This window comes from Aythya ferina (assembly GCF_964211825.1).
Source record: "Aythya ferina genome assembly, chromosome: 15".
NCBI classification, from domain to species: domain Eukaryota; kingdom Metazoa; phylum Chordata; class Aves; order Anseriformes; family Anatidae; genus Aythya; species Aythya ferina.
Window position 1 is genome coordinate 5,606,737 of NC_140314.1, and position 27,893 is coordinate 5,634,629.

At 47.6% G+C, this 27,893-nt stretch overlaps 1 protein-coding gene across 4 annotated transcripts; it reads left to right on the forward strand.

Annotated features, from left to right (window-relative positions):
* The first annotated feature begins 342 nt into the window (after nucleotides 1-342).
* On the forward strand, nucleotides 343-27,893 carry INTS1 (integrator complex subunit 1). Of its 4 annotated transcripts, none has more exons than XR_014698210.1 (47): nucleotides 343-489; nucleotides 578-868; nucleotides 1,412-1,608; nucleotides 1,848-1,985; nucleotides 2,707-2,866; nucleotides 3,159-3,264; nucleotides 3,534-3,720; nucleotides 3,842-3,987; nucleotides 4,271-4,412; nucleotides 4,760-4,936; nucleotides 5,161-5,269; nucleotides 5,798-5,918; nucleotides 6,598-6,675; nucleotides 7,185-7,342; nucleotides 7,869-7,965; nucleotides 8,398-8,489; nucleotides 8,825-8,885; nucleotides 9,249-9,446; nucleotides 9,726-9,855; nucleotides 9,947-10,126; nucleotides 10,218-10,367; nucleotides 10,930-11,109; nucleotides 11,305-11,409; nucleotides 12,344-12,511; nucleotides 12,858-12,969; nucleotides 13,402-13,563; nucleotides 14,752-14,898; nucleotides 15,271-15,369; nucleotides 15,731-15,855; nucleotides 16,567-16,821; nucleotides 17,476-17,635; nucleotides 18,252-18,392; nucleotides 18,790-18,970; nucleotides 19,052-19,175; nucleotides 19,696-19,814; nucleotides 20,861-20,948; nucleotides 21,579-21,805; nucleotides 22,350-22,473; nucleotides 22,988-23,081; nucleotides 23,385-23,577; nucleotides 23,797-23,924; nucleotides 24,409-24,521; nucleotides 25,095-25,208; nucleotides 26,078-26,148; nucleotides 26,698-26,789; nucleotides 26,903-27,012; nucleotides 27,307-27,893. XR_014698210.1 is itself a non-coding variant. In XM_084536792.1 (47 exons), exons 1-47 carry the CDS (start codon nucleotides 432-434, stop codon nucleotides 27,420-27,422), a joined length of 6,564 nt encoding a protein of 2,187 aa, XP_084392918.1. In that variant the 5' UTR covers nucleotides 343-431; the 3' UTR covers nucleotides 27,423-27,893. The 4 variants fall into 4 exon arrangements, 3 of the variants coding, with proteins under 3 accessions (XP_084392918.1, XP_084392920.1, XP_084392919.1); XM_084536792.1 differs by having other exon boundaries at nucleotides 22,948-23,081; XM_084536794.1 differs by having other exon boundaries at nucleotides 22,948-23,081; nucleotides 25,098-25,208.

Here is a 27,893-nt window from a genome sequence, read left to right on the forward strand (position 1 = left end):
TCCCCCATATTCCCCCACACCCCCATTTCCCCCTATTTTCCCCCATTTCCTCCATATCCCCCATATTCCCCCATTTCCCCCATTCCCCCATATTCCCCCATTTCCCCCATTTCCCCCATACCCCCATATTCCCCCATTTCCCCCATTTTCCCCCACACCCCCATTTCCCTCATATTCCCCCATTCCCCCCATTTTCCCCCATATCCCCCCACACCCCCATTTCCCCCTATTTTCCCCATTTCCCCCGTATCCCCCCACACCCCCGTTCCCGATTCCCCCCCGCTCCCCCCGGGGGCGCTGTGTGCCCTCCTCCTTCCTCCTCCTCCTCCTCCTCCTCTCTGTGGTTCCGCCGCGCTCCTCCCGCTTCCCCCGGGGCCGCCTCAGCGCCGCGGCGGCCGGAGCGGGGCTGAGGCAGCGGCAGCGGCTCCGCCATGAACCGCCCGAAGGCGGCGGCCGTGCGGCGGCCGGGGGCAGTGCCCAAACCCTCGGGTGAGCACCGCGGGGCGGCGGGGGGTGTCGGTGGAGCCGCCCTCGCCTCAGCTCAGCTCAGCTCAGCTCACTTTTGCCTCTTTTGCAGCGCACCCGCCGCCCGGGGACTTCATCGCGCTGGGCTCCAAGGGGCAGGGCGGCGAGGGCAAAGCCTCCGGCTCGCTGCTGAAGCCGGCCCCCGCCGGGCTGCCCTCCGAGCGCAAGAGGGACGCGGCCGCGGCTCTGGCCGGGCCCCCCGGGCTGGGCGGCTTGGCCAAGAGGCCCAAATTGGCCTCCACGCCGCCCCTCAGCGCCCTGGGCCGCCTGGCGGAGGCGGCGGTGGCGGAGAAGCGGGCCATCTCGCCCTCCATCAAGGAGCCCTCCGTCATCCCCATCGAAGGTAAGGCCGGTGTGCTGCTCTCCTGGTGGCCGGGGTAGGGCTGTGGGAGCCTGGCTCAACGCCCGGCAGCCTTTCTGTAAACCCCCCCATCTCCATTTGTACGCTATCCTCAAGGGTTTCACCCCCTGGTTGTGGCTAAAGTCACGGTTTTGTCTCCTCTTCCCTCTCTGTGTCGGGTTGTCCTCACCCTGTCTGATGTCACTACATGGAAACCTTACTGAGAAAGTCTCTCTGTGGTGTTTCACTCACGTCTGTCTCCTGCAGACTGGATCTCGCTGTTTCTTGAAGTGTCACCCCGTTTTCTGGCATTAGGTATATTTACAGAGGATCGTTTTAGCACGGACCAACCCAAAAGTAATCAACGGGGTGTTGTCAGGCACAAAACGGGATTTTTAGTAGGGTGTGGATAGGGAAAATGCCTTTGCGAGGAGTCAAGGTAAGCAGATCCATCCTTTGCTTTCCACACGGCTGGTGCTGGCGGCATCCCGGGGCAGGTTATTTTGCCTGGGGGTATCAAACTCACGCCTGTGTTGGTTGCTGCAGTTGGCCCCACGGTGCTGCTGGAGGAGATCGAGGCAGCAGAGGCAGAAGGTAACGATGACCGCATCGAGGGGGTGCTGTGTGGAGCGGTGAAGCAGCTGAAAATGAACAGAGCCAAGCCCGACACCACGCTGTACCTCAGCCTGATGTACCTGGCTAAAATCAAACCGAACATCTTTGCCACCGAAGGGGTTATTGAGGTGAGGGCTGTGCCGTGTGGGGACTCTTGGGCTTTATGAGGTACCTTTCTGTGTGTTTCTGAAGTACGTTTCTGAAATTCCTGCCAGTAGTGAGCGTAGTTGCAGCTGCCCTCCAGCTGATATCAGAACATAATCAGCGTGTATTTGTAAATACCACAGCTCTGTGGTAATTACTGAGATTTGTATTTCTTTCTTGGTAGATAGCTTAATTTTATTGTATCTGTTTTATAATCTTCCAGGCACTATGCAGCCTGCTCCGAAGAGATGCCTCCATCAATTTCAAAGCCAAAGGGAACAGCCTTGTGTCTGTCCTGGCCTGCAACCTTCTCATGGCAGCTTACGAAGAGGATGAGAACTGGCCAGAGATCTTTGTCAAGGTTGTTGAACACGGGGTGCTCCTGCAGGGCTGAGGCACTGGTGGACACGTGTAAAACCAGCCAGGGTCGGGAAGTGGCTTGTGTTGGGGGCAGGATAAAAGCAGAGGATTTATTATTGCTGCACGGCAAGGGGGTGTCCCGTGATCTATCCCTCAGCATGGTGGAGGCAGTAAATGGGGACTGGGCTGATGCTGTATGGAGAAGGGAAGAAAAACCCAGTCCTTCTTTTCACCAAGGAAAACCTCCACAGGCTGTTGAAGTGCTATGGTCTTGTTTGCATTTCTCTGCTCTTCTCTGGGATGCCGTTGATGGTGTTTGCTAACATAAGTGTCTCAGAGACTTTGTGCTCTATAATTTATCTGCAAGGTGTAATGTTTTCTTGTTGATCTGAAAATGAGAAGGTTTTGAAAGGCAAGCTTATATATCTTGGAGGTAGGAGTTATGGTTAAGTCTTTGTTAGAGCTTAATCTGATTCCCTGCTGGAGAGGGAGAGTGCCCATAGAGGTTACGATGCGGTGGTTTGTTGCTCTGCTCTCATGTGACTTGCCTGCAGTCATCTGGTCTCAGTTTTTTCATCTATGCGTGGCTATGCTAGTTTCCTACTTCACAGTTGCATGTTGAAAATAAATAATAACTTGGGAAACTCAAATAGTCCTGCAACAAACATGTACAAAAAAGCTTGAGCATGGTTTGTATTCTCTGTGGCTTTTTTTTCCTTTAGGTTTACATTGAGGACTCCCTTGGGGAGCGCATCTGGGTGGACAGCCCTCACTGCAAGACCTTCGTGGATAACATCCAAACAGCTTTTAACACCAAGATGCCTCCTAAGAGCATGCTCTTGCATGGAGAAGTTGGCCGTAGCAGTGGGGACCTCAGTGCTGGTAAGAATAAGCTTAGGAAACAGGAGCCAAATCCTGTAGACTCAGCTTTGAGTTTCTAGTATTGCTTTTCTTTTCTTTAGTGTCACTTCATTTCTAGTGGATGTTTGAGGGCAAGCGGTTATAAAGACTTGAATGAAGGACCTGAGTGTGTTGCGATGTGAGAAGGTGACGAGTTGTGGCCTCCTCCAGTGTTGCTGATGTGAACCCTTGAAAGAAGCTGAATGCATAAGAGCGTGAGCGATCGATCTCTGGAAAGAGAAATGGTCTCACAAAGCACACTGGTCTTTTGTAGGGAGTAGCCCCCACCCTTCCATGACAGAGGAGGAAGACAGTCAGAGCGAGCTGCTGATTGCAGAGGAGAAAATGAGCCCGGAGCAGGAGGGCCAGCTCATGCCCAGGTAAAGTGCATTCCTCTCCTGGTGCAGCCGTGTGGCAGATCTGTCTGTGCTCATCCCGCTTGCACTGCTGCAGCAGAGCTCCCTCTTTGCAATAGCTGTCCTGTGGCACCTGCTAGAGAATGTTGAACATCAGGAGAAATTAATAAATGGGTGTTGGTTTTGTTTTTTTGTAACCTTTATCACAAACAAGAAAGAATGCTGATCTCTGGACGCAGCATCACCAGGCTAGCTTGTGCAGAAGTGAATAAAACACAGTTTGTATGGCCCAGGTATGACGACCTTGCAGAGAGCGTGGAGGAGTACGTCCTGGACATGCTGCGGGACCAGCTCAACCGGCGCCAGCCCATGGATAACGTCTCCAGGAACCTCCTCCGGCTGCTGACAGCAACCTGTGGCTACAAAGAGGTGCGACAGATGGCCGTGCAGCGCCTGGAGATGTGGTTGCAGAATCCCAAGGTAAGGACAGAGACTGAACCGTGCCTTTACTGGGCCTGGTCTGGAATCCAGCCCGGAGGTCCAGTTCCATTTCTGATCTGTGCTGGCAGGTGGCTGCAGTATTTCTGTTCTTCCTCTGCAGTTGACCAAGCCAGCTCAGGACTTGCTGATGTCAGTCTGCATGAACTGCAACACCCACAGCTCAGAGGACATGGAAGTGATCTCTAACCTGATCAAAATTCGTCTCAAGCCAAAAGTCCTTCTGAACCACTACATGCTGTGTGTCAGGTGAGTGAGCGACTGGGTCTGTAATGGGAAGCGAGCACTCCGGATGATGTACACGGGGCTCTGTCTCTACAAAGTGTTTTTAAATAACAGGTGTGGCTGTGGGGTGTTCTGTGTCACATTCAAATGAATTTCATTAGTCTGGAAATCTCTCAGTAATCTTTTGTTGTTGCTGACTGTAGCTGCTGCCCCACCATCTTCACTTTTTGTGTTAAATACTTAGAGAAAAATCAGAACAAAGCTGAAATGAAATCTCAGCTCTGATACCTCTGCTCTTCCCTTGCAGAGAGCTGCTGAATGCACACAGGGATAACCTGGGCACGACAATTAAGTTTGTGATTTTCAATGAGCTTTCGAATGCAAGAAATCCCAACAACATGCAGATCCTGTACACTGTTCTTCAGCACAGCTCAGAGCAAGCTCCAAAGGTAGGTGTAATGTCTTGTGTGACTGCTGGTGGGGCCAGACCCCTGCTTGAGAGTTTTAGCTGAACTGAGGCTCAAATAAAATCTTCCCTTAGACAACTTAGATCCATGTCATATTGGTTTGAAATTAGGTTTTTATACTTGTTAGAAAATGCCCACACATGTTTATTCCTAACTCCCACATTCATTGTGACCAGTCCTGTGGTAACAAAACTTAATGAGAAATGTGTTACAGCTCCCTGGGGTCTGAAGGGCAAGCATATTACCTGCGTTATTTCCATGTCTTTTCATTCTGTGGCTGTGGATATTTTACAGTGCACTGAAAGCTTTCTTTTTCTGTATGGTCTCAGTACCTAGCGATGGTGTTCCAGGACCTGTTGACTACTAAGGATGATTACCTGCGGGCTTCACGGGCGCTGCTGCGAGAGATCATTAAACAGACAAAGCATGAAATCAACTTCCAGGCCTTCTGTCTGGGCCTTATGCAGGAACGAAAGGAGGCCCAGTACGCAGAAATGGAATTCAAGGTACCACTTTGTTTGACCCATGTGCTTGCTGGGTGATGCCAGCGGTGTACCAGACTCTTCTATATATGTTTTTCTGGCAGATTTTATCCGTCCCCACACCTCTTATTATCTGAGTAACTCAGTATTTGCGTCTTGCAGTTCACAGCAGCTCTTCCACATCCCGTTTTGATGACAAAACACTGTTCCAGAAGGCAGCTTTGATTTGACTCACTCCTGTTTTTTAGGAGCGGTTTGTCATCCACATAACTGATCTGCTGGCTGTCTCCATGATGCTTGGTATCACAGCCCAGGTGAAGGAGGCTGGAATTGCCTGGGACAAAGGAGAGAAAAAAAGTAAGCAGACAGCCCAGATTCCATTTGAAGATGGGTGGCTTGTGAAATATTTCCTGGCTGCGTTGGGACTGGGGCAACATTGCAGCCACGGTTAGAAAGGGGCCTGTAAGCCTCTGTTCTAAGTAAAAGCATGGGGTTGCTTGCTGTTCTGAGACTAGCAGAGTTGGGAGGTGTGGCATTTGTGTGGCTGGGTGGAGAAACAGGCAGTTTTCATATCTGTGGAAAACATAGATGACTTAATGCAGAGAGGGCAGAGCTTTGGGGGACATTGAAGTGACTGCCCAGATGTCTTCTCACAACCCTAATTCATTTGTGGTGCATCTTGGCATTTTGTTGTGCTTCACTTTGACACATCTGCATGTTCTGTCAGTGCTGGCTTGCTAAAGGCTGTCTGATTTCTCTCTCCCGCTTACTGACTGTTTATGCTCAGAGCCATGGTTACTGTTGGTCTTGAAATGATGCTTTCTCCTGCTTTGCTCTGTATGAGGCTGTGATATGTGAGTGGTTTGTAACCTGACTGTCTTTCAGACCTGGAAGTTCTGCGCTCTTTCCAGAACCAAATCGCTGCTATCCAACGCGATGCAGTCTGGTGGCTTCATACGGTCGTTCCATCTATCAGCAAGCTGGCTCCCAAGGACTATGTGCACTGGTAAGAGCGTCAGCTTGGGCATCTGCTGTGCCTATCCAGTCTGTTTCCCAGCAGTTTATGACATGTTAGGAAGACCCATACATGTGGCAGGGTTTGGTTAGATCTCTCTTCCCCTTAACAGGGAGCAGAAATAATGTTTTAGAAGGGTTCGGGTTGGGATTGTCTCCCCCTCAAGAATGTCTGCAAATGCTTCCTCTCACTGGAAATACACGATAATGGAAAACTTCTGATTTGTGTTATTTGGATTCACCCTTTTGGCTCAATAGGGAGTTTCCAGTTACCTGGTCAGGAATGATTCCCGTGGACCCCTTGTTGTCCTGCCTGACATCCTTTTTCAGGCTGTATAGTTGAAGGCCCCGTATATAATACTGTGTTCTCTGCTTGCCTCTGGAGATGAGATCATATCCTAGGGTGTGGTTCAAGGCATTACTGAGGCAGGTCAAGCCAGAACTAATAGTGTATGAGGTGTGTTCACTGGAAGGTATAAAAGTCCAATGTCTATACCGCATAGTCCTCTTGGCTCTGATTAGCACTGTCAGTTTTAGTAGGCTAGTTTATCTAAGGAGGCTCTTGCATGTATAGAATGGGTAGCGTTAGAAGGAGTAGGGGGAGAGTGGACCACTGAACGTGTTCCTGAGCTTCACACAGGTAACATTTGCTGTTCTCTTCATCCTGACAGCCTCCACAAGGTGCTCTTCACAGAACAGCCAGAGACGTACTACAAGTGGGACAACTGGCCCCCCGAGAGTGACCGCAAGTGAGTGCGTGCTCCACCCATGGCTGGGAATGTGGACCAGAGCTGCAGCTGGAGGCAAAGGAATTAGTGTTTTCTGGTGCTCTTTATGTAGCTCTTTGTTGGAAAAGCTTGGAACTGTGCCTCATTTTTTCATCCTTGGTTACAGTGCCTTAAAATTGGTGAATGTTCTTTCAGTCTCTCTCAGTTTCTATTCTTGATTCTTGTTCCCTGTGGCAAGCTGCTCTATATCTTAATGCTGTAACTGTAAGAAGGGCAGGCCTGCTCTGTATGGTTTGTACTGGTGTAATGTTAGGGAAGTCGGACTCCAGCAGGCTGAAGTGCAGAGGTACAAAGCAATGCAAACAAATTGTTTCTGGCAGCTGCACTTGGAGCTGCAGACCAGGGAAAAGGTTGTAAACCAAACTGTGGGTTATTTTGTGCTCAGATGAGCTGTAGGGTCTGTGGAGGGTTTCAGCAATGTTCATGCTGCTGTCAAGGGAAGCATGATTGATGTCTGTTGTCTCATGCAGCTTCTTCCTTCGCCTCTGCTCTGAGGTGCCCATCCTTGAAGACACGCTGATGCGGATCCTTGTGATCGGTTTGTCACGGGACCTCCCTCTTGGCCCTGCGGATGCCATGGAGCTTGCTGACCACTTGGTGAAGCGGGCTGCGGCTGTGCAAGCCGATGGTAAGACTGCACAAAGCTCCAGTGGTAACTTCCGTGTGTCCACTTATCACCACCCAGGGTTGAGACAGCTCCTACCGTGTTCCAGAGAGCCTTTGCAGACTCAGAGTTAAGATACAGTGAGTTAGAAAGCTTGCAACAAAGTTGAAATGGATTTTTAGCTTCGGAGCCCCAGAATTTCTGAGCAGACTCACTGCTTACCTGAAGGAACACACTTGAGTTTTGAAAAAGATGTGGATAGCAGGTTGGATTCTTTTGTGGGGAAAAAAATGGCCTTCTGAAGAATTTTAACCAAATTGCAGCTGCAAACACAAGTCATGAGGGTACTGAGTCTTTTTTAAATGTTGCTGCTTTTTAAGAGTTGTGTAGTGGTGTTTTTTGTTGTTGTTCTAATTCTGGAATATCATGAGAGCAAGACCACAACAGCATAGTTGCTTCAAGTTGAATTTTTGTTAGTGTTGCTTTTCTTGAAGGACTTTCTGCCAGGTGGGCCAGTCAATAACTTGTTAGGTCTTTTCTCCTCTTCCAGATGTTGAAGTCCTGAGGGTAGAGAGAATCCAGCTGATCGATGCTGTCTTAAATTTGTGCACTTATCACCATCCAGAGAATATCCAGCTACCCCCAGGGTAAGGCTTGTCAAGTAGATAATCACTGTGTGACCTAGCTCATTTTCACCTTGTTGTGACCTAGCTCACTTTCACCTCGTGACTAACAACACTAGCTCACAGACTTCAGGATGCTATTTCCCATTAGAATTTTTAATAACAAAATCACCAGGAAACCTTTTCAAAGTCATGTTCTGGTGGAAATTTCTCCAGGGCAAGAAAGTTCTGAGTCATAGAATGGAATTTCCTCTGCAAGAACTCTGACCTTTCTGCTTTAGAAATTTTCAACTGAACTCTGTTGTTGCACCCGTGAGAGACTTTTTCATTTTTTCCTTCCTGAAAACCACTGAGCTGGTGTGACTGAATTCAGTGCGTGACTAAGGAGAAGAGCTGGCTTGGGATGCCCTCTGGTAACCAAATCCAATCACTTGTATCTGTTGATGTCTCTTGTAGGTACCAGCCTCCAAATCTAGCTATTTCTACCCTGTACTGGAAAGCCTGGCCTCTCCTGCTTGTAGTGGCTGCGTTCAATCCTGAAAACATCGGTGAGTGTGGATGTTTCTCAGGGTTCTGGTTCTGCCGCAAAAACTGGGGAAAGTGCTGGGTGAAGTCTAGTTGCTTGTGTTGAAGTCATATGCTGGGATGGCAAAATAACTGCTGTTAGCTAACTGTGCTGTAATGCATGTTCCTTGTGTGTGCAGGAACGCACAGTGGGGTGGTTTGGACCAGCAGGTGGCTGGGATTACAGTTTCCATGCCCTGAGTGTGGCGAGACATTCCAAAGTGTGTGTGTGTCTTCCTATTGTGGATTGCGATAGGATCTCAATAAAACCCTGACTGGCTTCTCGTATCCCTGACTACCCTTCTCTTCTGTGCTGCAGGTCTGGCTGCGTGGGAGGAGTACCCCTCTCTAAAGATGCTCATGGAAATGGTCATGACCAAGTTAGTATTGTCTAAATCCCCCCCCAAATCAAGTAAGGGCACCGAGCGTGTATTCCTGAATGAAGTTTGTGCCAGTTGGCTCCTTCCTTTCTAGTGGGACGTGTAAAATAGCAGGCTGGCAGCAACACTATAGTTTGAGTGGGAAAGAAGCCTTCCCCCAACAGAAATATTATCAACATGGGAATAAAACTCAGAGCATGATTGTTGCGCGATTTACTGAAAAGGTCTCAGTCTCCCTGGCTCTGTTGGGAAGCTGCCTTGCATTTTCTGTGTTCCCTAATGGAACTGAGGCCATAGAGACATTATGACTGTTTCATAAATTCTGAATTGGACAAGGTAACTGTTTTTGACTTGTTTTCTCAGCAATTATTCCTATCCTCAATGTACCTTGACGGATGAGGAGATGCGCACAGAGATGATTAACCGCGAGCTTCAGATCTCCCAGAGAGAAAAACAGGAGATCCTTGCATTTGAGGGTCATCTGGCTGCTGCGTCCACAAAACAAACGATTACAGAGAGTAGCAGCCTCTTGCTATCCCAGCTGACAAGTCTGGATCCTCAGTAAGTAGCCTTCTGCAGTCTGGTGCTATCAGGAAAACCCAGTTAATGCTAGTCAAGAAATTCTACTGCTGATAAGGTGGTTGGGGTAGGCAAGAAGAGCCCTGAAACTTGGTCACCTGTGGGATATGTGTTGCATTCAGTCCTTGTCCTTCTGTTGTAACCTGCATGTGGCCATCACACGCTGCTGACCTGATTAGTCCTCATCAATATTGGAGTGAAAGGGTGCCTTGTCTGTGAATAACTTCTTGTTTCACAAGAAGTTTTGCTTCTTGTTGACAGGGGGCCCCCACGCAGACCTCCGCCACATGTCCTGGAGCAGGTGAAAAGCCTGAACCAGTCGCTTCGCTTGGGCCACCTCCTTTGTCGCAGCCGTCATCCTGACTTTCTTCTCAACATCATTCAGAGACAGGTAGGCTCTCCTGACGGGTTGGCTAAGTTAGGATCTGATCCCTCATCTCTAAAACTTGAGCAGAGCGAGCAGGGCTTCTTCTGTTTCTTAGGCCTCATCACAGTCAATGCCATGGCTGGCAGATCTGGTTCAGTCCAGTGAGGGCTCCTTGGATGTCCTGCCCGTGCAGTGCCTTTGTGAATTCCTGCTTCATGATGCTGCTGACGAGTCAACCTCAGGTGAAGAAGAGGAGGAGGGTGAGAGTAAAGAGCAGCGTGCCAAGAAACGCCAGGTTAGTGGTCTCTTGGAGATCAGTTCTGTTACCTACTTTCTGTGCATCCTGGATTAGATTTCACTGGAAAGGCCAACTCCTTGTTCCACAGAGACAACAGAAACAAAGGCAGTTGCTTGGACGATTGCAAGACTTGCTGTTGGGTCCCAAAGCAGATGAACAGACAACCTGTGAGGTGCTTGACTATTTCCTGCGACGCCTGAGTTCCTCCCAGGTGGCCTCACGGGTCCTGGCCATGAAGGTGAGTAAAATCAATATCTTGAATCAGGTTTATCAGAAACTAAGGGCAGATTCTTAGATTCTCGTGACTGCTGTGCAGTGCAATTTCCATGTCAATTTTCTTTAGTAACTCATCTCAGTCTCCAAGGCCCGTCAAATGTGTTTCTGCTTCCTGCTGCTCAGAAGCCTTCTCTGTTCAACAGCCAAGTAGTACTTTTCTTAAGATAGATCTGGATTCTGCTATGTTTCCTGTGAAGTTCAGGTGTGGACTCAGCACATCATGTAGTATGAGGAGTAAATGGCAGCAGCTGTTGCCAGTGGGGAATGTAAATCAGTAAATGCCTGGTGCTCTAGAGCACAGTCAAGGCAGGCAGAATTGCAGAGTTCAAAAGATTGTGCTTAAAGAGGATTGAAACTTTCAAGTATGGTAGCTGTCAAGCAAACATGTTTTGAGACCTGTTGTAGGCTGTGTGTGCTGCATTTGCATCACTCCATGACATTTGAAACTTGTTTCTGTTCTGTTTACTAGTATGAAACGAGTGGTCCAACCATGGCTTCATATGCATGGGCTTTGATTTCTGCAGGGCCTGTCCTTGGTGCTGTCAGAAGGTGGGCTGCGTGATGGAGAGGAGAAAGATCACCCCATGGAAGAAGACTCAGGGGATTCTGAACTGCTGCAGGGGTATCAGTGGCTGCTGAGAGACCTCCCGAGGCTGCCACTGTTTGATAGTGTTAGAGCAACAACAGCTCTTGCCTTGCAACAGGTAAACCTTTGCTGGAAGGGATAAGGGGCCAGCTGTGGGGCAAATTATTCTTTGTTTTATTCATGCTAAAACAAATCTGAGCAGACTGCATGTGGCTATGGTATCGACATGTTTATGTGCATGCAGAAGAATGTGTTTTGCTGGTGCTTGTCTTCATTACCTCCTGATCCCTGATGAAAGAAATTGTCCTTCTAGGCCATCCACATGGAGACAGATCCGCAGACCATCAGTGCCTACCTGGTGTACCTCTCCCAGCACGCCCCAGTGGAGGAGCAGGGACAGCACAACGACCTCGCTCTGGTGAGGAGGCAGAGTGCAGGGGCAGAGAGGTTATCAGAGAGACCTGACACGTTGAACTCCTTGCAAATGGCAGTGGTAGACATGTGACTTGCTGTACCAGCAGGATGAGGTTGTTAGGAGCATGTGAATTTGATAACTGCATGGCTGTGTTTCTGGGTATGTGTTGGAAGGCAACCCGTGTCTTTGGTTTCATATCATTCAGACAGAAAATCAGAGAGTAACAACCTCCAGTCCAGCAGTCCATCTCAGCTGGCATGGGGAATGCAAGAGTGGAGAGAGGTTTGAAGGCAATGCCACCATCTGGTAGTGGTTCTCAAGTATGCAGGTGCTAAACCTGCAGTCACATACATTGGGTGACAGTGGGAGGCCAGGAACCTTAGTGGTGGGATATGCATTCTTCTGTAACTGAAATTGGATTTCTGATTCTTTTTTTAAGGCTTTGGTGATTTTGGATGTTTGGCTTGTATGCAATGATTATTCATCGTCACTCTTGGGTGCTCTTTTCATTGCTTTTAAGTTCACTGACCAACATCCTTTGTAACAGTCTTTGAGATTCAGTTGCATGGATCTAGAGGTTCACAGGCTCTTTCTGCCTGCATAGATCTGTTTAAGTATATGGAGATTGTTAAATAGTAATCATACCGTTTCTTCAGGGGAATGCATTTTTTACTTCATAAATACTGCTAAATGCTCCCTTTTGCAATGGGATGCATCAGAATGCAGCTGTACTACAACTGGGGGCACTGTGAGGTATCACAAGATGCATGCAAAGCACTTGAGTTCTTCCTAATTTGACAGTTTCACTCTTGACTCTACGTGGTGATCTCCGGTGTTACCTGGGCTGGTGATGGGAACCGGAAGATGTGGCAGAATAAGGCAGGAGGACTCGTGTACGTTGCTTAGTAAAGATCCCACGGAAATTTTTCCTTTTCAGGATGTGGCCCGGCTCATAGTGGAGCGCTCTACCATCATGTCTCACCTCTTCTCCAAGCTCTCGTACTGCGCTGAGTCGGATGCGGTGCTTGTAGCTCTGCTCTCCATCTTCTCTCGCTACATCAAACGCATGCGCCAGAGTAAGGAAGGCGAGGAGGTGTACAGCTGGGTGAGTGCCTCTCTGCCTTTCTAAGTGGGTAGAAGAAGAAAGGATGAGTTTAACACAAGAGATGCCCATTGTGGGTTACTCAGTATGTAGAAACCATGTCTAGTTCAAGGATCCTTGATCTGAAAATAACTGGGACTTGGCGTAGTATCAGAGCCAAATGTGCGTGTACACATAGAAAGCATTTTCTTTTCCTTGTGTATCTTCTTTTGCCACTATTGGAGATACTGGGACTCAGTCAAACCTGTCCATTCTCATGTTGTCCTTTCACCTGCTTCTCGCAGATCTCACTTTCTGTTCTTTCCCCACCGTTGTTCATCTGTTTTTCTTCTGCTTTGTTTTTTTCCAGTCAGAGTCCCAGGATCAAGTGTTCCTTCGTTGGACTAGTGGTGAAACAGCCACTATGCACATCCTTGTGGTTCATGCCATGGTTATCCTGCTGACACTAGGGCCACCTCAAGGTTAGTGAAGTATGCTCAGATGTGTTCAAGGGGTTGTGGACTAGACAGAGAGCCTTTCTCTATCTGCATAATGAATTAGGCTGGTGTTAATTCTGCTTACAGGCTTCTCCCTTTCAACATTTGCTTGTAGCTGTAGGAATGTCAGAATAGTGCTGCACGGAGTGAAGCATTTGCAGGCTGCCTTGTGCAGACAGCAGGAAATATTACAATGATGGTGTGTCCCTCCCTGCTGAACAAAAAGGATGCAGAGGGTTATTGTAGGGTGAGAACTGGGCACTCAGATACACAGATGATGCTTCCATTTGGTAGTATTTATTCCCAAGTTGTTTCTAGCCTTTGAGCAAGAAGGTATTTTAGTGCATTGATTTGTACAGAAGTGTAGTATGTTTGAAGTGCTTCTGAACATAAGAGACTTTTCTGTCTGCTCTTAAGCAGGGGATGGTGATTTTTACACGTTATTGGATATATGGTTCCCGGAGAAAAAGCCTCTTCCTACTGCTTTTCTGGTTGACACCTCAGAGGAGGCTTTGCTGCTTCCTGACTGGCTAAAGCTGCGTATGATCCGCTCCGAGGTCCCACGTCTTGTGGATGCAGGTGAGCCTGTGGGATGTTTGGCCTTTCAGACCCTCCCGTAGGAAAGGGAGTCTTCCCTGCTCAAGCCTTCTGTGTGCCCAACCGTCCTACTTGAATGCCTTTGGCAGGGCCATCAGTCACTGCAGACCCTGCAGCTGAACAGAGAGCTGGGATTTAAAAGGCATCGTCTCTGGCTTTTGTGACAGTTGCAATCTGAGCATTCAATAGATTATTCACTGTGTCCTTTAGGGAGTCAAACAGATACGCAGAATATGAGTTGGTTCTGGGTTCTGTTGGGGGTTGTCCCAATGTTTATTCCCTCCTCAGCCGTGATTTGTAGCCCATGTACCATGGGTTTGAGAATGACTACAACCTTGCTGAACTATCACACAGGTTAATCCCCACTGCATTAAGAGCAGAACTCGGTGAAAGCTGAGGCTGAAGGAGTTTAGTGCCTATGACAGCTCCTTACTGCCGTGTTGAAGGCAGGTCCTCTCACTCTGATCCAAGTGCTGAATCTCAGTGGCATTTTTAAGCAGTGTCAGTTACTTTTAAAGCATGGGAGAGTCTGTATGACTGCTGTGCTTTCTGTGTATTTAAAGGAAATACAGGATTGTGAATTGGATGCCATCTTTATTACAACAGTTCAGATTAAATTAAGCTACACAATCAAAGACAAAGCACTGCTTCCATAGGACATAGCATGCTTGCAATGTGGAGAGCAGTGGCTGAAGGATGTGAGCTATATCTGTAGTTACTTGTATCCTTGCACAGCTTGTCAGTGCTGTCTGTCTTCTTGGTGTTCAGAGCTTTGTCCCTTTCTTACTAATTAAATGACAGCTCTCTATAGCCAGTGATTGAATTATTCAATAATTCCTGCCTGGAGCCATTAACAGATAGGGTGGAAGTTATTTTTTAATATGGATGATTGGGTTCCTGAGGTTTTGATCAAATTAAACGGAAGATCAAATTAGTCAGCAAGTGAATTAACTGAAAGATGCAATAAGAAGGTAATGATTTGCAGAGCAGTGAAAACATAGTAGGCAGCTGTCAGACTTCTGGCTTTAGGCTCTCTGCGTCCCTGTCATTAATGCGCCACTTGGTCCAGCCAAAAGTACAAATACAGGTGATAAAAATGACCCTGTATAAGCAATTTGGTGGTCTCAGGACTCGGTGTTTTTCAGCTCTTTGTATCTTTGTGTATTTCAGCTCTGCAGGACCTGGAGCCACAGCAGCTACTTCTCTTTGTTCAGTCCTTTGGAATCCCAGTTTCCAGCATGAGCAAACTTCTGCAGTACCTGGATCAGGCGGTATCTCACGACCCACAGACACTGGAGCAGAACATCATGGACAAGAGTAAGAGCTCCATATAAGATTACTCATTTTAATTTTTCTTACAGTCACATCCTGTGACTTCCTGGAAAAAATCCAAACTAGTTCTGCAAACTCTGCTTTTGCAGCCTGTTGTCTTTCCCTGGTGCTTGTCTAGATGGCTCTTGGCTGTATTTCTTGAAGTAGAGAAGGATTTTTCTGGATGGGATTGTAAAGAGTCTAGGGATAGTCTGGAGGCTAACTTGTAAAAGAAATAGGGCTGACTCGCTACATGTTTACAAAGTTCATAGTAACAGCAAATTCTCTTCACTGTGGTAGCTACACTGACAGCAGCCAATTCTGTACTGCTTTACTAAAGAGGGTGAGACAACTTGTTTGTATTTTGTCCTTTTTCAGACTACATGGCTCACCTTGTGGAGGTTCAGCATGAAAGAGGAGCGACAGGAGGCCAGACCTTCCACTCGCTGCTCACAGCCTCCTTACCAGCCCGCCGAGGTAACCTTCCCAGCCCAACATTGCCTAAATTTCTGAACATCAGTCTTCTTCCTCTTAATGGCAACAGGGGAAAGACATTTGGACTAGGAAAAACTGTTTTCAGAAGCAGTTGTGTTGCAATACATTAGCAAGCTACAACTAGACACTAGTTCTTCCTAGAGTTTTTCACTTCTGTTAAGGGGAGAAATTCTGGTATTCTTGGAGTTTACTGTAATGATTTATTCTAAGTCTTGCTTGGCCTTGAGAGAAAAGGATTCTGAATGAATTCCTCAGAGACGTTAAAACTGAAGGTGATCCAGTGCTAGGCTTCCAAATGTTTGTCAGCATAACAGCATTTTTCTTTATTTTCTTATTATTACAGACAGTGCTGAGACTGCAAGATCAAAATCTAGCCCTGAGAACAGTCAAGGCCAGAGCCGGATCCGGACTTTAAGCCAGGTTCGGGTTCTGGGCCCAGAAGATGACCTAGCAGGCATCTTTCTGCAGGTACTGGTGTAACCTCAAGCTGATTGTCTCTCAACTGCTTCCCTGCAGCACCTTTACAAAAACCATATCCCTTATACTTGCATCTTTTTGCCCTGTTCTATCTTCAACGTTTGCAGACAGCAAGTAAGAAAACCTTGCATAAAATAAGGCTGCACCATTACAGCCTGGTGGAGTTGATACTGGACAGATTTTTTTCTTGTAATTTGAACATGATGTGGCTTTTGATCATGCCTAATGCTGTCAGTACTTACTAGCTTGTTGTCATCTCTGCACATTGTTTGTTCTGTGTATAGTGCCTTTTTTCTCTGCAGTGCATGGAGGATTTGTGAAATGCTCACAGGGCCTTGGCAGCAAAGCTATATGTAAACAGCTTTTGTACCCTGGCATGTCTGCTAGCAGAGCCTCCCTCTCTCTATTGACTTCAGGACAAACCTACGGGGAGTTAATTGGCCAAGTTGGTTGCCTGTGTTTGGGCAGTGTGGTGATCCCCTGCAGTGTTAGTGTTGACAGTCATATTGCTGCTGCATAGATGCTGTGCCTTTTCCTGTACCAGGCACTAAAAAATTGAAAAAGCTCTTTGAAGGTTCTAGTTAGTCCACAGTCAGTATGATTGTACGAGGTAAATCAATCCTCCGCCTCAGGGATGTGTATGGTATAGCAAGTCCTTTCATTTGTTTTCTCATAAATGCGCTCTGCTTTGTATCCTTCCAGCTCTTCCCACTAAATCCAGACCCGCGGTGGCAGAACTCAAACCTGCGCCCACTTGCCCTGGCGTTGCAGCAGGCCCTGGGGCAGGAACTGGCTCGTATCCGCCAGGGGAACACGCCGGTGACCGGGATCACCGCGCGACTCCTCCAGGCAGTAGCTGCGCTGATAAACTCACCGCACAGCGGGGCGCTGGTGATGGCCATGCATCGCAACCACTTCATCTCCTGCCCACTGATGCGCCAGCTGTACCAGTATCAGGTGAGCAGCATACTGAACAAAGAGGGGTGAGGAGGAAAGGAAAATCTGCAGTGCATCCACTCTGCTGTGCGCAGACCCTCTACCTGTGTAGTGCTGGACGTACAGCCTGGGGAGTGTGGTACAGAGGGACTCAAGCTGTCCCATGGATACAGGCTGGCCTCGTTAGTCTAGCAGTGCTGAGAGCTTGTGTGCAGGGTTAGGTGTACGTTAACCAATCTGATAACTCTGTGGCACTGTGGATTGGCAGCTCTGGGTCTCTTTTGGTTTTGGAAGCTCCAATTTGTGCTGTTTTGCAGCATGAACATGTCTCGCAAACCAAGGCATTTGCAGACAATTTGAGAGTAGAGGTCTGTAATTCCTTAGGGAGCTTTGGAGCAGGCTGAGAGTTAACCAATGAAATATCTCATTCTTTTCATCATGATGGAGGAAGGCACAAAGTTGCCCTTAGTTCTGCTTGGAGAGGTATTGTGGGTGTGATGGAGTTTTCTGCTTTGGGCATTAGAGGCTGCTGCCTTGATACCTGTGAGCTGTGGTCCAACAGAGTAGGTGTGCACTGCGTATTCTTGGCAGTCCGTGTCACTGTCTGCCTCTCCTGCTGTCTTTGCTCTGTGATTGAAGTGTGTATAAGCAGGTCTCTTTTGCTGCTCTCCCCAGCGCTGCATGCCACAAGACACTGCCTTCTCCTCGCTCTTCTTCAAAGTCCTCATGCAGATGCTGCAGTGGTTGGAGAACCCCGCGGTGGAAGATGGGCCTCTCCGTGCTCAGCTGAAGGCCTTTGCTGTGCAGTACTCCTCAAGGCACAGGATCAGTGACGGTACTGGCATTGGGCAGGTTGTGGGAGTCAGAGTGGACCGAGTGGGACAAGAAAGGGAAAGAAATGAAACTGCACCCAGAGCAGAAAGTTGGGTGGGCTGCTTTTTGTAGAGGTATGCTTAGTAGTGAAGAGAGGGAAAAGTCAATTTCGTACTGTGCTATAAAATTCCATGAGGATGCAAACAAGTAATTTGGCTCCAAGGGGTTTTAGTAGACACCTACTAGCATCTCATCAAGCAGAGTGGATTCAGGGAGAAATTCCAATTGCTCAGGCCAGGAATTTGTGCTTGCCGTTGTACTGGAAGATGAGCACACAAGAATGCTTCTGAAACAAGGTCACATTGTGACTTGTAGGGTTACTGTCATCTGCCATCTGTAGAGAGGAGACTGAGAGCTTAGGCATGGAAATAGGTTTGTGGTTATAGAGTATTCTCTTAAGTCATATGTCCCTGTAACATGCACAAGAGCTGTTAAGAGCTACACTAGGAGTAAAATGATAGTAGAGCATAGTAGGTGTGTGTTTGATTAGTTGTGCCCTGCAACCACCTGGTGCATCTGTAGAAGAGAAGCCTGATGTGGCTTGTCCCTGTGATGCCAATGCTGTAATTTCTTTGCAGTTCGAGGTGGCTTCTTGCACCTCACAGAAGCTCTGACTTTCCGTCGTGACCCTGACTTGATCAGCTCCACAGTACGTGCCATCATTGCAACGCTGAAATCAGGAGAGAAGTGTAACGTGGAGCCGGAGCTCATCAGCAAAGGTGTGTCTGTCCTCTCTACTTCCCTGCTGCTGCAGCAGGCTGGACTTCCAGCCCTTCAGGGGAGTGCTTCGTGTGTAGGCAGTGGGAAGCTGCCTTCTTCCTGGGTCAGAAAATGCAAACTGATCTGAACTTGGTCCTGTCTTGTATCCCTTCCTTCCCCTGCACTGGTATGTGGGTTTATAAACTGTGGCCTGTGTCTGGGATTCAGTCCTTCAGCAGACTGCTGGTTTCCAGTAATCCTGTGAGAAATAGAAACCTACTGTTCCAAGATACAAATGGCTTCCATCCTCCTTACTGAGCCATGCTCTGGGAAATTCATTGCCTTTGTGATACCCATATTATGTTCCATAGCTTTCACCATATCTTGTAGCTACTGACACATTTCTGCCTCTTACAGCCCTTCAAGGTCTGATTGAAACTCACTCGCCATACTTGGAGGAGCTCCTGACGGTCCTCTTCTCGGCTACTGTTGAGACCACTGCCAGATTTCCTGCCATGAAACCAGTTGCTGTGGTGAGCTCCTTGTTGCTCCAGGACAAAGAAGAGACACCAGTGAAGAAGGAGCTGGACAGTTGCAGGTGAGTCTGGGTGATGTTGGGAACTCACTGGTAGGCCTGGTTTCAATGGCATCACCACTGATACAGGCGTTTTCTCCTCAGCACTGAAGCCACTTGGCTGGGGCCCTCCTCTGGCCTTCTGAATGACTGGCTGGAGATGTTGGACCCAGAGGTGATAAGCAGCTGCCCTGATCTCCAGCAGAAGCTACTGTTCTCCTGGAACAAGGTAAAAGTTGGTGGGCAGAGGGACTTCTGTGCTGAAATGGCATTTCTGGGGTGTTGACCTGCACCTGGAAACAGGGCAAGGGAATTCTTTGTTTTTCCACATTGCTATGTTCCAAAGCCATACAGGTTGACTAAGAGGGGGATTCTGGTACATCAGATCAAGTCATGTTTCATCTGATCTTTATATTTCTTCAGGCCTGTTCTCTTCAGGACTTCAGAGCATTACAGACACAGCCTAGTCCCATAACAGATCAGCCAGCTATGTTTTCAGTTGTATTTTTGCAGTCAGATAAACAGCCTGTCCAGAAGTGCTATGCCAAAGCTAAGACTAAAACTGAATTTCATGGATTCTGCCGTGTGCTTTTAGACAGTTTTGCAGTTCATATCCTAAATCCATCTGTTGTCTTCTCTGCTATCTGCTTGCTTTTATTGTCATCCTTCTGTAAAATACAAGCTATCTCCTGCATCTACCTCACAGTAATGATTTCTTTATACCAATCTTCCTTGTTTTGTACTTTCAGGCAGGGTCCCAGGTGCCCTCCTTCCGTCCATATCTCCTGGCTCTCCTCACTCACCAGTCCAGCTGGACCACTCTGCACCAATGCATCAGACTTCTGCTGTGCAGAAACCGGGAGCAGAGGTGAGTCTTGTTTTTTGGGCCAAGCAAATCGCCCAACTTAAAACGTTATGTCTGAGAGAGCAAACAGAAGCTGAGAACAAGAGCTGCTGCGTTCCACGGTGCGTCTGCCAAGAGATGTCATCTAGCCAAAAAAAGGCTTTGTGAGAGGGATGCTGATTTCAGTCATGCTGATTTGTGTACCTTGATATAAATATTACCTGCTGTTTGATGGAAGGAGCACATAAAGATTTGGCTGTGTTTTAAACAGGAAGTGCTAATCGCTGGGTAATCTATCTAGCGTTGCCCTTGTTGATAATCTTTATGAACATGGGGTTTGAAAGATTGCTTGGATAGCAAACTGATGGGAGTCTCTGTACCTGGGCAGGCTCTGCTGGATCTTTTGCTTGTACTAAACTCTGTTACCACTCTTTATCCCCCTTCCTGGCATCAGGCCCCCAGTTCTGATCTCTGGAGCAGCCCCAGCTCTCAGCTCCTATATGTTGCTCTCAAATAATGAAGCTCTACTGCAGTAGTGTAGTATCGTGTTTAAATTTGTTAAACTTACAGACCAGGAAACACTAACACTGGTGGCAAGTCAGGCCATGATTTAACTAGCAGTGTGTCTAAAGCTGGCAGTATTTGTTTCTCGCTATTTTATTATTGATCTCTTGCTCACAAACACTTTCATTAATTTCTGCAATCCAGGATAACAGGTAGGATGTTTTGGATTCTGGGGCAGTATGGTCACTGGTCTGCTTGTACCAGTTGGTTATGTTTATGACAGACTTCTGGCTTTGTGGTGCAAGATTCTGTAGCCACCGTACTCTTAGCGAATGCCATTTGTTCAGCTGCGTACCCTGTGCTGTGCTTACTTCAAGAAATATTTAGTCACAATCTGGGAACAGAACCAAACCCCTTCTTGGGACTTAATGGATCCTATTTTTACATTTGCAGATGTTTTTCTTCACAGTATTTGTGATGTTTAGAGAAGATGCCATGTGTTTGTGTGCTGCCTGAGGGCTGCTTTGACTCTAATTGCAAATCTGTCTTCTTTTGTCTTCTGGCAGGTTTGACCCAACTGCATCCTTGGATTTCTTGTGGGCCTGTATTCATATCCCTCGGATCTGGCAGGGAAGGGACCAAAGAACTCCTCAGGTAGTGGCTCAGTTCTTCCAAGATTCATCTTCAGATGGGGTGCGAGGTGATGCTTTCACATTGCCTGGCTTTCCATGGCCAAGAGGTGGCTGAAGTGATAGGGGTGCAGCATGCCAAGTTTGCTGCCTGTACCTCAGCTGGTTGCTTTGCTGCTCTGCTCTGCTAAATATTGCAGTGGCAATTTGGGGTCCAAAAAGCTCATATGAACACACATAAGTTTGCCCACTTGACATCTCCTCTGCAGCTCCCGCAGAGTTGCCACAATATCCATTAAAGATCTAGTCAAAAGGCTACAGCTGTGAGCAAGATAAAACCCGGTGTGGAGTAATTCCCACCGCACTGAGAGTAGGGGACTGCATCTCTCTTCCACAGAGGAATTTTTTTGGTTTGATGATTCAGTTATGGCTTCTGTCCCATCACGCATGCTGGGTTGGAAGTAAATGAGTTCAGAAATAGTAGAGGGGTAAAGAGGTTTTTCTTTGGGGGGCTGGGATATGTGCTTTCAGACTTCTGGATACCGGGCAGTTCTTAAGTCTGCTTGTAAGAGATGCTCCTTTTTATGTGGGGAAGGCATAACTAGAAGGGACTAAGGGTCTAGGGATTCATTTTGAGTGTTGTCTCACATAACAGAAGCGCCGCGAGGAGTTTGTGCTCCACCTAAAAGCACCAGAGTTGATCAGCATGGTGGAGTTGATCCTGGCTGAAGCAGAAACCAGATACCAGAACACAGAAGAGGCCTCCTGCACACTCATCCAGTCTCGACTGCCTCTGTTGCTCAGTTGTTCTCATGGGGACCTTGAGAGCATCAAAAAAGTAACAGAGTATTTGACCAGCTGCATCCAGCAGTGGGGAAGCAGGTGGGGTTGCAAATGGAGAGCACTGTCTGCTCTAATTGTAGTTATTTGGGCACAGGCAGCCAGGTAATGAGGAAACTTGCCAGTATATCTTCGTTAATAATAGTGTTCCAGAGCCCATATGACAAGTGCTTACACACAATACTCTCTCAGAGATTTGGGGGGGAATAAGATGCCATTTTAAGTGCTACTGGAACCAGGAAGGTGACCTTAAAAGTGAAATTGCAGGGCACTTTTGCTTTCAGGAATACAGGATAAAATGTTTGATGTAACTTTTTTTCCAGCATTGGAAGTATCGTAGTGGTGTAGATCTGTGTAGATTGTATGTGGATCCCTGTGGACTGTGCATGACTTGAAAGTAGTTAAAAGAACAGAAAGAACACTCATTCAGACTGAAAAAAACACTGATTCAGATTAGTGGTGGCTGCACTCTTACACAAGATTTTTGCCAAATGCAAGAAGGCTGTTATGAATCTGATGGGTCTGGGATGTTTTCTTGTGGAACTAAAGCAGTAACCAGAGGGTGACATCTCCCTTTTTTCTTTAGTTCTGTGGGAAAATGCTGCCAGGACCTTCTGCTTCAGATGTACCTGCAACTACCTGAGCAACTTGTGTCTATGCCTGAGGTGCTTCTGAGCAGTGAAGGAGCCAGAGACAGCAGCACTTGCAAGGTAAATTTAGAAACATGGGAAAGCCCCTCTCCAGCTGTGCACCCAGATTGAATCCTACCATGACTAAAAGGAGAGGACTGTCAAAGGCTGGCTGGGTCATTTTGGTTTCTTTACCTTGCTCTTCAGTTGCCCCTTCCCTGCCTGCACTCTCAGGAGCAGGGAGTTCAGGTGTAGTTTATTTTGCAGTGTCTGACTATAAAATAACTTGGAGCTCTACTTATATAAATTTCTGTGTGCCAAAGGCTTCTGTAAAGCACAAGTGTGCAGGCGTCTGATCCTGCTTTGATGTCTGTAGGAACTGTGGACTTCAGATCCTGTGCCAGCTGGAACGCTGCATCTGCTCACAGGTTCTAGCTGAAAATAATTTCTGTTAACCTCATCTGTAGTTGGAATGTATTTGGGAAACACTGCTGAAGAGCCAGGGGCTTGCTTTTGCTTTCAACTTAACTGTTTACTCACTACTTTTCTTTCTAGCTCGATGCCCTGGTTCACAGATTCATTAACCTCCTTGCAGACACCAGTGACTCCAAGTCGTCAGAAAGCCGTGTGTGGGATGCCAACATGGCCTGCAGGAAGCTAGCTGTGGCTCATCCTATCCTACTTCTTAGGTACCACTCTCCCCTTTCACCCTCTGTGTGGCTGGGTTCACTGAAAAGCATCCACCGTTGCCCTAGAAGGGGAGTGAGTTTGGACTAATCGTGATGGTTGTGACGGGATCTGCATTCATATGTGAAAGTTAAGAGAAAAACAGCAGAAGTTGGAAATGGTGCTTGCTGATTCCATGGATAACAGGGATTAAACCCAAAACCCTGGGAGGGGATGAGGGATGCTAACAAGAACTGAGGTGTAACAACCTGTAACTGTGTCTAGGAAGAGGCTAGAGCTGGGTGTTGTTCTGTTTGGTGTTTCAGGCACTTGCCAATGATTGCAGCTCTGCTGCATGGCCGTGTTCACCTCAATTTCCAGGAGTTCAGGCAACAGAATCACTTGACCTTCTTCATCCACATCCTGGGGATCCTGGAGCTGCTTCAGCCACAGGTCTTCCAGAACGAGCACCAGGCGGCACTATGGGACTGTCTGCTGTCCTTCATCCGGCTGCTGTTGGTAGGAAAAGTTCCTGCTCTGCATCCGTGTGTGGGCTGCCAGCCGCTAGAGGGAGAGCCTTTGCATAACTTAGAGCTCAAATGTGTATCGAGTACTGGGGGGAGCTTAAAGGGGAGGCCAGAGATCAGGAATCTAATCCTTGGAGCCCAGAGGTGCAGCATGGGGCAGTGCATCACTGCTGTTTTGTCGTTAACTCTCATCTTCCCTACCCTTTTTCAGAACTACAGGAAATCCTCACGGCACCTGGCTGCTTTCATCAGCAAGTTTGTCCAGTTTATCCAGAAGTACATCACATGCAATGCTCAAGCATCTGTTTCCTTCTTGCAGAAGCACTCCGATCCACTCCAGTAAGCTTCCTTACTCCGGTTAGCCCAATGGAGGGCTTGGTCAGGCAGGCTGCCGTGAGATAATTGGACAGGAGACTGCAAGAGGATGTAACAATAGCTGTTAATGTGGCACTGCTTCATCCTCACGTCACTTAAATGTCTATTAAGATGAGCAGTTTCCCTTTTTGTAGATGAAAGCTAAGCCCAAAGAAGTCAGGTGACAATTCCAACTCACATAATGCCTTAATGCCCCTGTACGGCACTGTGCTGCCCTGCAGACATTTCCAGAGAGCCAGTAGGAGGGGCTGTTCCCTGAGCAGTGGCTGCAGGATCCCACCTGCAGATGTAGGTACAAATGAGTTTGAGTTTATTATGCTGAAAGGAGTAATCTTGTTTCTGCTTCTAAGAAATGTTTCTACCCTATTTCAATGTATGTACATGTGCTGTTAGTTGTCTTCACACCCTTATTGCTATTTAAAGTTAAATGTACCATCTGTTCCTCTAGTGACCTGTCGTCGGACAACAGTGACCTCGCGATGTTGAAGTCCCTCCTGGCTGGGCTGAGTCTGCCCACTAAGAGTGGCATCTTGGACAGGGGCTCTGAGGAAGAGAAGGATGGTGAGTCTGGGTGTTGGAAAGCTATTCCAGCTAGTGAAAATGCAGTGAAAATGCTAGTGAAAATGTTTTGAAGTGCAGATGCTTTCCATAGAATCACAGAATATTCTAAATTGGAAGGGACCCACAAGGATCAAGTCCCTACTTCCAGTGAAAAGGTATTTAGAATGGAGAACAGCACTTGTATGCTCAACAGCTTGAAGCCAGTATCTGGGACAGGTGATAGATTGTTTTCCCTGTCACTGGTATTACTACTGCTGTGGAATAGCTCTTGGTGAATTTCTTTCCTGTGGATTTTACCTTGCTCAGCCTCACTTCAGAGTCAGCCTGTCAGAAAACCCTAAAGTTACCTTGACTTCTCCACTCTTCTCTTTAAAACTTGAATGGGAAAACTCTCCAGTATTAAGACAGGTCAGGAAGGTTTGCTCTCTTTGCATCAGCAGAGGGGTACCAGAAGGTGCAGTGGGGCTGGAGGCCGAGAGTCAGGAAGTCTGTTAAAGTATTGCTGGTCCTGGGAACACTGGACCTGTCTCCCTGTTAAAACTAATAGAAGTCGCTGTTCTCTCTCTGCCCCAGAAGAAGCAGCAGCTGGCTCTCTCCCCCTTGTCAACGTGTCTCTCTTCACCCCTCTCACACCGACTGAAATGGCCCCATATATGAAGAGGCTGTCTCGAGGCCAAACAGTTGAGGGTAAGTGAGGACCTGCAGAGCTGCACAAGAACATAAGGCACGTGCAGACAGGTGCCAGCCCTGTTATTAAATGACAGCTGCAGGCCAGTTTCCTCTTTGTCTCGTTTGGAAGTCTCCAGCAGTTAAGCTGGGGTTTTGTTTTGGATGGACTTGTCCATAACCTTCTGTGATTGTGTGACAGAGGCTTCCCATGATGCTGTTGTCACTTAGCGTGGCAGTGCTGCAACTGCCTCTGCTTTGGAGCTTTTCAGGGATCTTGAAGGTACTCTGGGAGGTGATATGAGTAATTCAGGGCATGCTACAGTTCATGTTCAGCCAGCACTGATGGTGTCCCAGCTCAGGAGTGCTGATAGGAGCACCTTATTTTATGCTATAAAAATACCAGACTGATTAGAAATGGAGTTTCTAACAAACTTCTTGGATGATCTTCCTGAAAGAAAATCACGTTAACCTGGTATGTGGGAAGAACACGCTTTTTCTCCAAAGGTCTTCTGAAATCACAGGTGTCCAGTGGTCATATCAGACTTACGTTGTGTTATTGGGGTGACAGTTTTCCTAGAAACAGGGGGAAGAAATCCTGTCTGGGCACTGTTCTTAAAAGAGGCTTTCTGTAAAGACCTGTCAGTTACAGAAGGTACTCTGGAATTGAAACCTCACACCCCACAACACTCCTTCCCCTGCCCATGTCATGACAGTGCTTGGTGGCCCCACCTTGGGCAGTTTGCTCTCATCCTTTTTGAAGAACTGCCTTTATTACTCTAGCTGTGTGTGCAGGTAGCAAAAATTGACTGATTGAAGATGTGGATTTGTAGCTCCTTTGCTGGATCGGTAAATTTCAGTCACCCCTCTCAATCTGTGTCTTCCACCAGACATTTTGGAAGTGCTGACAGACATTGATGAAATGTCCAGGCGGAGGCCAGAAATTCTCTCCTTTTTTTCTGTGAGTATGGTGTCTCAAACTGCCACTAGAAATAGAAGATTCTTTTCACCACAGTCTATGTTGCATGGCCAGCCTAAGTGCTATCCTTTCCCTGCCTTTTGGGAGGTTGTTAAATTTCTCTGAAGATGCTGCAACTTCAGTTGGGCTTTCTGACAGCAGGCAATATTTATTTCCCTACTGTCTTCCCTCTGTTGCATGCTGGATACATCATCATCCATTTTCACTTTTCTGTATATCAGAGGAAGAAGTAATCCTCTGTCCCCTTCCTCGTAATGGGGCAAGAAGAGAGCAGAACAGCTCTGTTTAAAAATAAATAAATACTGAAATACAGGTAAATTTCAGCTGTCCCATGTGCCATAAGTTTACAGGAGGGTGTTCTAAAGCATTTCAAACAGCACGATCCTTATTACACAGAGGGATTTCCTGTCTCAGCTAGTACCTGCTGGATGTGTGTAGGGCTGGGTGGGTGCTGAAGGGGCAGTAACTCAAGTCTGCACAGTTTTGATCCCTGGATGGCCTTGTAATCCTTATTTTTGTGTCTTCTCTCAGACAAACCTACAGAAGCTGATGAGCTCATCAGAGGAGACCTGCCGAAATCTGGCCTTCAGCCTAGCTTTGCGCTCCATTCAGAACAACCCCAGGTGAGGACTGCGGGGACTTGGCTACTGTGAGTCCCTGACGGGCACCGGCTGCCCGCTCCGTGCCTGCTGATGGCGATCTGGTCTGTGCTGACATTGTGATGTTTTAATCCCAGCATTGCTGCAGACTTCCTTCCTACCTTCATGTACTGCCTTGGCAGCCGAGACTTTGAGGTGGTGCAGACAGCGTTGAGGAACCTGCCTGAATATACCCTCCTTTGCCAAGGTACGGTGGCATCTGCCTTCTCTTGTGCTTGGGAGCATCACAGGGGAGGTTTGCCAAAGGGATGAGGAAGGCTTCTGTGCAAAAGATTTGCTCCCTTGGGGTTTTCCTCTCTGAGTTGTGATCCCTCACATAATCAGGTACCCACGGGGCTGTTAGATGGTGGATTATGCCCCGTTCTTACAGAAAGAGAGAACTTTTTGCACGGCTACAAACGTTCATCCAGGTGTTCACTGCTGGATTGCTCTTGCCATATGCTGGAGCTCTCAGTCCTCACGCTGTCTCTCCCTTTCACAGAGCACGCCGCAGTGTTACTGCACAGGGCTTTCCTGGTGGGGATGTATGGCCAGATCGACACCAGCTCTCAAATTTCAGAGGCCTTGAAGGTTCTGCACATGGAGGCGACGATATGAACACGTGGTTCTGGGAGCTCTGCTTCCAGAGGAATGAATTTAACTGGACTCATCAGCTGCATTGAGGCCCTGTAAGAAGGCACTTTATTTCATCCCATGTGCTGGAGGATCACAGATGATGCAGCAGGCCAGACTCTGCTGAAAGGGGGAATGTGCTGACCGAAGATCAGAACGGGCAAGGACAGATCTGTCTGGCTAAGATGCCATTACTGTGGGAGAAGAATCTCCTGAATATTGTGCCAAACAGGGACCAGTTCTGTCACGGGTTCTTAGAGCAGTGGCTGTCACTCCTTTTATTTTTTTCTCTAAGAGGGCAGAGCTGCTTAGGAGAGCAGAAGGGTGCATTGGCCCTTGCACTTGAAGTCTGTGTTAGAGGAAACGTGGACATGTGCAGGGGAAGAGACTATTTTGTGTTTCAGGGGGAGAGTGGGTATTTTTTTTTTTTCCCAATTAAAATGATCTTTGTTTCCA

Coding starts and splice junctions, on each gene's coding strand:
- INTS1 (XM_084536792.1), top strand. CDS start 432: ATGAACCGCCCGAAGGCGGCGGCCGTGCGGCGGCCGGGGGCAGTGCCC. Junction 1,609..1,847: donor CCACCGAAGGGGTTATTGAG/GTGAGGGCTGTG, acceptor ATAATCTTCCAG/GCACTATGCAGCCTGCTCCG. Junction 6,676..7,184: donor CCCCCCGAGAGTGACCGCAA/GTGAGTGCGTGC, acceptor TGTCTCATGCAG/CTTCTTCCTTCGCCTCTGCT.